Genomic DNA, 9,509 nt, shown 5'->3' with positions numbered 1-9,509 from the left:
CTACAGTGTGTGGGTTGAATCACTGAGAACTAGCTCGACAGCAGGCAACACTGCCACTGGCTTTTACTGGTACTGTCTGGCTTCTCTGACCGTCCGACCCTCTAGATCTGCGGAAAGTGAGAAAGGCCAGGTTGTACGTGCCTTCTTTCAGTCTTTTTCCTTCCTTCCTTCCAGGTTCCCAACCCAATCTGCAAATGACTCCAAGACATCCTTTCACTTGGAAATATCAAAAATGAGTGAACTGGCAAGAAGAGGAAGCTCGTGGGAGAAAGGAAGGGAGGGAGGGAGAGAGGGGAGAGAGAGAAAAGGAGAGCAAGAGAGAAGGAGTGAGGCAGCTAGAAGGGGTTGCCTTTCCACTTCCATAAGACCGCGGTCACTACACCACTGTATTTCGGTGTCTGTAGGGCGGCGGGGGCAGCACAGTGCCAGGCTTCAGGGAGAACTCGGAGAGGTATTCAGGATTCTCTGCCACAATGGGCCGGATCCGTCCATTCTGTTTGTAAAAGTATTTTGTGCTGTACTCTTGCAGGTAGTCCGGGTGCTGGAGGGTGCTTCGTGGGGGCAGACTGTGATTCCAGTAGTCTGGGTTGTCAAAGGCCTTCTTGGCTTTCTCCGGCAAATTGTTCTTCAGGTACTCAGCGTTTTCCAAAGTGTTTGCAAAAGTGTTGAGGTACAATGGCTCGTTCACGTACTCATCCTCTGCTTTGGGCTGCCCGTTCGGAGCATTGTGATACTCTGGGTTGTCCACAGCTTGGAGATCTCCATTCTTTCGTCGGGAGACAAATGGGTTCTCTTCCACCGGGTTTAGGTAATCTAAGGAAAGATAAAAAATAAATCAGCAAAGAGAGGGAGTAATCCATCCATGTAGCAAGCATCATATGTATGTTACTACCAAGCTGTACCAGAAGCAGTACCTGGGACTTGTTTGTCCTCCACCCCAGACATTCCTAGAACTCCAGATGAGATCAGGTGCCGACTATGTTGAACATACAAGTGCTAAAAGTGAAGAATTTACAAACTAAACAGACAATATGGGTTAAAGTGAAGACCCTGGAAGATGAAGTGACTCATCAAACATACTGGCAAACTAACCTACAGCTGTCACTTAGCCATGGCCTGTGCCTTGCTTGATCCTGGACTTCCTCTCAGCGTATGATCTACAGAGCCAAACACGCCACGCGACTTCTGCCTCCGCTGCTGACTCTCTGTGCAACCTTGGGCGTATCAGTCAAACCCTCTGCTCCACAGTCTTTCCGTCCAGAAAGCTCTATAGAAATCTTAGTTAAGCCTCTCTATACAACAACCATCCCCGAGGGCTAACTTCTAAGACAGCTTCATTTCTAACAGAACAATTTGCCTGATTAAAAACCTTCCATCCCTGAAGGACAAAGGGCCTCGAAGCATTATGAAAAAAAATAATTCAAATGAGCCCTGGAAAGAGTACAAGAGAGCCTTGCATCAGCTCCAAAACAGGACTTGCAGTATGTTCAAATCACTTTCTGTGGATTAACACCACAAAACATTGTAGCTGAATTGCAGAAAGGTCTTAAGGCATATGGAGCTTGCATGGAAAGCTAGACAGGGGGTGGGGAGGGAAGAGAAACATCAACAGACTGGCTGCCCTAGGTTAAAAACACAGGCATAGTTAGGGCTCTCCCACGGTCACACACAGGCAACTGAGCCACAGAGCAATGGATTCGTTGAGTGTCATGTCCTGTCTTGCTTTGTGTAGAACAAGGTGTCACTACAGAACAGAAAGCCACTCAGCCTGGGCAGGAGGGGAGTCGCTGATGCTGCAAGTGGGCTGCAAAGGGCATGGCTTGGAGGTGAGGCAGGGACAAGAGGGACTGTGGGTGGGATCCCTGCAGCAAGGTACATCAAAAGCATCCAGTTCGTTCAAGGCTGGAAATGATCGGATCAAATCACTTCCACTTTCAGTATCAATTCTACCTTTCATCTCAAAGCCTAGAGGTTCCCTGCAAAACAGGGTCTCCAAGCTACCACCATTAGTGAGGGATGATCTCTCTGGCTGCCTGTGCCACACAGGGATTGCCAACACAAGACCACAATTTCCAGTGGCACGGCTCTGGTCACGGGCTCGGGAGAGGCAGAGTCCACACAGAGTCCTGCCTGCAAGAAAACAGGCCCCTGCCTGTTATAGGAGGATGGCTATGGTCCTCACTTCAGCTCTGTTTTTATCCAGGACAGGGCCAAAACTATTAAATGCAAAAGTTCAAGACTTAGCGAGTACCTTTGAACACATAGCTAAAACTTCACTGAATCTGAGGTGAACAGGCACAGGGACCCATACCAACTGCATAGTAGGAACATATTATTTCTTAGAAATGGCAGCTAAGCAGTGCTTTGATTTGAATTCCCCAGCTCACAGACAGCAGGCAGCATTGGGGCCACACTGTGACATCCCTGTGTCTGTGCCCAGTGAGATAGGGAGGAGATGCTTCCTCCTGAGCTGCTGCTACCACATCCCCAAGGGTTCCGGGGATGTTCCTGCAGAACTCAGGAACCCCAGGGCAAACCTTTATATGAAGATATGCATGGGCACTCGCTGAAGCAAACTCACAGCACCAAATCGCTTACTGCAAGGGTGGTTGCGGAAGTGTAGGGCCACGAGTGCACTCCCACTATTGCTACTGCCATGGGTCAAGCCCCAGGACTCCCTCCATTTCCACCATGTAACACAAAAGGTACACGGCTTCCAAATTCTGAAGCAAACGCAGTGGTTACTTGGCATTTACATTTGCATTAATTAATTAATTTCTTCAAAGGTAATGCAAAGGTCTGAAAGCAAATTACTAATGACATATCCCCTTACATCTAAATGACTGCTGTCACTATTTAAAAAGGAAGAAACGAATGACGGCAAACTGGGAAGTGTAGCACTCTGAGTCGGCACAGATCTAGGCAAACTTCACCTTGCTGTGATGGTCTCTCTGAAGCACATCTTGTTCTTTCAGTCCTAAACTTCTCTTGGGTATAAAATGCCAACTCTGTGTATCGGTTCTGTGACATTTACCAAGCACAGTGCCATGAAGATAAAGATCAATAAACAAAGCAAAGTGGAGGCTACAGCTGGCAAAAGACAGATCCTTTTCCTGGAAATAACTGAAGATTTGTGTTTGGATAAGGGGGTTTGGCTTTTTTTCATTCCTCTCTCTTGCTATTTCCCAGAAAGAAAAGTTAAAGGGAAATTACCAAACTTGGCATTTTAGCACATTTGAGTTTGTCATTTTAGCACATTTGAGTAGCAAATTAAGCAAAGAAAAATGAATCCCCATGCAAAGAAATATTAACCAAGTCAGAACGTTTCAACCTTGCTGAGTTACTCAATAAAGCCATTTTTGTTGAAAAGGTGCTGATGTAGAAAAAGAGAGAATGCAGTCAGACTAGAGCAGGAGTTTCTGTGGAAAGACAATTTTTTACCTGTTTTAGGTTTGTCTCGCATTGGTGTCATGTACCCATCCTCATCCAGCTCTCCCCGGACAACCCGCTCAGGTATGAAGACTGTGGGATCAGCGCTGTACCTCTGGGTGCTGCTGTCCTCTTTTGCCAGGGTTGTCACTTGTTTTCGTAGTGTGCCATTACAGCAAGTATCTTCAAAGATCTCTGCTGTAGCCCCTTGAGCAACTGGGGCTTCTGGTATTATGCAGCCAGGAGCTCTGTACGGCATTGGCACTTCTGCAGCATAGCCACCATCTCTGTACACAAACTGGTTCTGTTGAAAAAGAAAAGACAGCATAAAAAAGGAGGCTCCCAAGGGAGAGAAGATGCAACAGCAAGTCATCTCTGTGGCTCCTGTGCCTTTCCTGCCACAGTTGCTCAATGATGCATTTCACTGGGCGGGTGAAGGAAGCCTTGTCCATCCTGCAGACTACTGCGTTTCCAGCGCTGTGGGATAGGCAGCAGCACAGGCTCTGTTGTAGACCAGCAAAGCATCCATCTGCCCGGTGGTGCTGAGCCAGGTTCCCCTCCCAGGGAGGCACCACTGGTGCAGCAAGGGGAGCAGGGAAGCATGCTGGCTGCTCAGGGCTGGAAATGGGGCTAGAAATGGGGCAGGAAAACTTGTCTCCTATCAAAGACATGTGGAGGTTGGATATACACAGCTGCAAGAGGCAAACGCGGTATCTCCTCTTCTATTACTCTGGCAATCTCCCCCGATTTCTGAACAAACCCCTTAAACCTCATGTTAGAGAAACCTCCTTCTGCAAAGGAGACTGCGGATAGAGGACATTACCATCTCTGAACTCTGTTTATTCCTGGGGGGCTACATTTAGGGTGTCCTACAGTGACAATTACACGGTCACCCAAACACTATGTAATTCCATCAGGTAGTGCATCTCAGGCTGGTGAAGTGTGTTCTCATTGGTACCTCAACTCAACGGTTCAACTCAACCTACCATTTTGCTTGTCAGCAAGGGCGTGCAAGGGAATTTCGACATCATGACCTATAAATAGGAAGGAAAAATGTACAGATTCATCCAAGCCTGTTACCTAAGCGCTTTTTCAAGGAAAGTTGGCAGTTGGCAGAATTTTGGGTGTGGGTCCATAGAGCTTGCACACGAGTCCAGGCTGAGTGTAGAGATCCTGACTATTTGATTGCTGTCATACACACTCACTGTTGGCTTTTGGAAGGGGTTTGAAACAGAAAACGCATAGTGAAGGAAGGAGGAAAACCTAAAGGATGAAGGTTGAAGGTGAAATACTTACTCCTGACATAGGGGTGTAGGCAGGAGGAGGGCTGTGTCCAATTTCACTCTAATAGGAAAGAAAAATGGAATGATGGATACGTAATAAGAGGTCACATGAATGAAACAAGTCACATGAGCTGCATGAGCTAATGGGGAGTAACATGCACATCAGTTAGATTTCCTAACTGAATCCAAAATTCAAAGAATTAAATCACGGCAAATGTCTCACCAACTTTAAGAAGCTGTGTGCCTCACCAGTCTTAGGGAGGGCTACTGAGCTCCTCTTGCTGAGTGAGGGCAAGTGCCATGTTACGTCTGCTGACAGCTGTAGATCCTGCAAATGCCTCTTGTCTAATTTTTGGAAAAGCAGATCGTACAGAAAGAATGACAGATGGTGCACTCAACTTCAGAGGAAATACAGGGCAGGAGAAGTGCGGAAAGCGCCTAGCTCCAAGCCACAGCTTCCTTTCCCAGGGACAAATCAGGAGAAGGATAACTGGGAGAGCAGGAGGGTGGCAGGATTGTCATTGGACTGTCACAGCTAGCCTAAGTATCACAGGAAAAAGAGTCCCTAGGCTTTGGTAAACCCAAATCGCACAGCAGCTGCTGGATTTCAAGACTTCAACATGCCATGGTCCTGCTCTCAACATATACCACCCTTCTAATGTTACCTCTGTATCACAAGCTAAGGTGTTTTACCGAGAAGCCTAGAGGCTGTACACTGAAGTATCCATGCAGAGATCCTCATTTTAATATTGGTTTCTGGAATGATCTTACACTGCCCCGTGGACCCTGAATTGCTGTAACATTACCAGCACAGCGGCTGCTACTTAGTACTGCTACTCAAAACCGTCCTGTTTTTAATTGAGGAAACACTGGGGTTTAGAAGAAAATAAAAATGAAACAAAGAACCCTTTATTTTTCATGTGTTTTTCTACTTTTTTTTGTATTTCCCTTATCTCCTACTTGAGGGAAATAAAAAGTCAGGGTTTGAAAAAAGGTCTAAATTTGAGATAAATCAGAAGGAAAACCCCACCGCCTGAGCAAAGAAGCCTAACCACCTTGAGAACACACCACTTTAGGAGATATCTCATGCATCAAAATCTGTTTCAAAAACATATCCACACCAAGAAACATACCATAAATAATAAAATTTCAAAATTAAAAGACAAGACAACATGCATCCTCATGTAGTAAGAACTGGATGTACTACAGTCAATCTTTCCCTTATAAACTTCTTGCCAAAACATCGGGGTGGAGATGATGGTCACTGTCAAATACCTTACTTTATAAGGGAATGTTTTGTGTGTATGGAAAATACCTGCATCAGGAAAAAAACTTAAAAACAAACATAAACTTATTTTGAAATGCATGCTGCCCTGTCTGAAGACCCTTTTCTGGTAACCAAAAATATGCCTGTCTCTTTCTATTTGAAATATCCCTGCAGCCATTTTGTTACTCAGATGTAGCACCTTGTGTTTGAGGTGTAAATGTGGTGATGAGCCATAGTTAGAGATACGCTTTTCTCCATCCCCATGAAAATTCATACACATTTCATCAAATTATGACCTAAAAAGACTCCCGGTTGCAAATTACATAGAATCACAGAATGGTCAGGGTTGGAAGTGAACTCTGGAGATCATCTAGTCCTACCAGACTAGATCATCTAGTCCTACCAGAGCAGGGTCACCCCCAGCAGGTTGCACAGGACGGCATCCAGGAGTGTTTTGAATGTCTCCAGTGTGGAAGACTCCACCACCTCTCTGGGCAGCCTGTTCCAGTGCTCTGCCACCCTCAAAGTAAAGAAGTTCCTCCTCATGTTAAGATGGAACTTCCTATGTTCAAGCTTGTACCCCTTGTCCCTCTTGTCCTATCACTGGGCCCCACTGAAAAAAGACTCTTCCCATCCCCCTGGCATCCTCCCTTTAAGTATTTATAAGCATTAGTAAGATCCCCCCTTCAGTCTTCTTCTCTCTAGACTAAAGAGACCCAAGTCCCTCAGCCTTTCCTCATAAGAGAGATGTTCCAATCCTGTAATCATCTTCGTTGCCCTTTGCTGGACCCTCTCCAGCAGTTGCCTGTCATTCTTGAACTGGGGAGCCCAGAACTGGACACAATCCTCCAGATGCAGCCTCACCAATTACAGAAGTGCAGGAAAACCTTTGTTAGTTGAATTGTCTATCTCCACCATCCATTAGTAAGGCTTGAGCAGGATTCTGTAGTTGTTTTTTCACCAAGAAATTAGGTGCTGGAAGGAAACACAGGAGAGGATCTACCCCATGGTCTCAAGTGATCCCCTGGCCAGTCGGAGGAGGAGGAGGAGGAGGAAAAGGCAGTCTGAGCAGACTGCAAAGGAGTTGAGAGTCTTGCAAGGAAAGTAGGGTTGGAGGAGCTGGCAGCAGGGATTGCCAGGAGCCAGGGAACGGTGGCTGGCAAAGGAATAGAAGACAATGGCAAGTGAGAGAGACTGTGAGGTGCAGGGAGGGAGAAAGGGTTGGCATGTGACAGGAGGCTGAGTAGGAAGGGAGAGACAGTAATAAGATCTAAACGTGACAGGGACAAACGGGAGGTACAAGGACAAAAGATAGTCTGAAAGCACTGAAACAGCAGCTTCTCTAGAGGCTGGAGCTGAACTTGAATCTCCTCTGCTGTCAGCAAATTACTCTCAAATCAAATGGCTGAACGCAGGCCTGGTTCAGCTGGTGCGGAGGGAGCCGAGCAGCCCCCGCTCCACCCTTAGCACAAGTGGCAGAGCTCTGCCTTGTGCAGTCAGCGGGAGCTCTGAGGGCTCTGTGCGTGGTAACAGGGCTGGGGAAGGAGGGGCTGAGACACCACTGAAGTCAAGGCCAACTGTGATTGGTTTCACCAGGCGTTTGCTGAAGAGCTCATTATGTTCAAAAAGCAGAGGTTAAACTCAAGCCCTAGGCCTGGGAGGAACTTTGGCCTCTCTGACCCAGCTGTGGCTGCTGACAGCCAGAGAAGCGAGGATGATGCCAACTGCAAAGAAAGTGCCGTCTAAGGCAGTATGGAAAGAGATGGCAGAGGGTTTGACTGGCTCAGCCTGGAAACTTCAGTGCTGCTCCATCTGTGCGTGGTTTCTCTCTTATTTAAGACAAATGCACTCGTATCCAGAAGAACAACAGCCAAGAAAGGTTCACAAGCCGGGAAGGAAAAACCAAAGCCAGCAGTTGCCCGGCTGAAATGATCACACTTGAGAGAGATCATAACAGAAGAGGGAACAGAAGACACTTTACCAGAGATTACTTTGTTTTGTTTTTTTTTTTAAAGGGAGCAGACGTCAAGGTCCTCAATACACATCTGGGTACAGACTATGCAGCAAGCTTGTAACTTTGGGACTCTTCTGCAAGAGGCTTGTTTGGGACAACTAGGAATGTTCCTTTAATCAGAGAGCACCGTGGAAACTGGAGTAGCTCTGATTGCAGAGGTCAGATCATCTCTGAACCCCTTCACCTTTTATTGTGTACCACAGATTTACTGTCACCTTGTAATGACACATGGACGGGTTACAACCCAGAACGTGTTATAAAAAATGGGTAAAACCCCATCCTCTGAGCCTGCCATGTGCTACTTTGAAATCCTACTGCTGGCTATAGGATGTTGCACTGCAGGAAACTTCATCTGCCTTCTCCTTGCCCTCTGACTTCATATTTACGTGAATTCAGGGAAGCTTTCTGTATACTCCAAAAAGACAGAGAAGGAAAGACTGAAGACAGGCAAGTAGTAAACTATGGTCCATGGAGGGTGGTGAAGATTTAGGCAAGCTGATGATTACAGGTAGGATCCAGAGAAGAAATACAAAGTGCTGACTACAGAGAGTCAACTCTCTTAACAGCGAAGAATCCAAAGCTCTGCTGGGAATACTCTACCTCCTCATAAAACACCCCAGCGTGTTCCCTCCCGCCTGCAGGCTGCGAGACTCCAAAGAGGGGGTTTGCTTCTTTTGGTCCTCCAGACTGTAGGAGGGTGAAAAGAACTGTAGCTCTACGGTGTTAGTATTATATACAGCATATTGGAGTTCTCTGCTGTCCACTTTTCACAGACACTAAACCAGTGACTGTAACCACTCCCTTTCTATTCGGTACTACACCGTTCTATATTACACACCTTTAATTTACATCTTTCTTTTTTCACAGAGGCACTCTCATAAATTTCAACTTGTGGTTCATTGATTCTGGATGAATAAGGGGAGAGCTGTCTTGAACTACTTTTAGTTCACAGTCCACAGCGATCTCCTAAGTGTAACTTAGAAAAGCAAGTCTTCTGTTAGCGGGCTTGCCTTCAGTACACAGGGCTATGCTCCTCTGCCAGTAAATGTTTAGACAATTAGCAACTTAAAAAAATATTTTTCAAGGATGGCCACATTATCTGTCTGTGGGCATGCTTTGCTCCACCCTCACCACAAAAGGCTAAACCCACTGCCCTATCTTTAGAACTTCTTGGCTGTGACTCTAACATTTAAATACATACTATGCAACTATAACAACATAATAACAGGCCCTCTTAGAATAGCCCTGTCCCACAACGTCAGGAAAGAATGGACTAGCATTAATGCATTCATTGCTATTTTTGCTGACAAGACCCTTCCCAGTCAGTGACCTGCCAACGCAGATCACAGTAATTGTATTTTCTTCATGCATCCCCTTTAGCTCCGTACTAAACATAGCTGTCTTGCAACCCCCCTTAACACAGAACCTTACAGCCTGGCTCTTCCCCAAACCACTGGTGTCTGCACACTTTTTAAATTCTTTATTGTTTTGCCCCATGAGTTAATACCCTGTAGCT

The 9,509-nt window shown here is 46.2% G+C and overlaps 1 protein-coding gene across 1 annotated transcript in view; it reads right to left on the bottom strand.

Annotated features, from left to right (window-relative positions):
* The window catches only part of ERBB4 (v-erb-b2 avian erythroblastic leukemia viral oncogene homolog 4), a 419,420-nt gene continuing 409,911 nt past the window's right edge, over positions 1-9,509 (bottom strand). Inside the window, exons 26-28 of the mRNA XM_009887598.1 lie at positions 4,726-4,773; positions 3,442-3,733; positions 1-813 (exon numbers count right to left, since the gene is read on the bottom strand). Of these exons, the coding sequence (XP_009885900.1) occupies positions 377-813; positions 3,442-3,733; positions 4,726-4,773 (777 nt within the window). The 3' untranslated portion in view covers positions 1-376. The remainder of the gene's footprint in view (positions 814-3,441; positions 3,734-4,725; positions 4,774-9,509) is intronic.

This window comes from Charadrius vociferus, unplaced genomic scaffold (genome assembly GCF_000708025.1).
Source record: "Charadrius vociferus isolate BGI_N301 unplaced genomic scaffold, ASM70802v2 scaffold136, whole genome shotgun sequence".
Taxonomy (NCBI): domain Eukaryota; kingdom Metazoa; phylum Chordata; class Aves; order Charadriiformes; family Charadriidae; genus Charadrius; species Charadrius vociferus.
The sequence above is the reverse complement of the archived record's forward strand: the minus strand, read 5'-3'. Positions and strand labels throughout refer to the sequence as shown.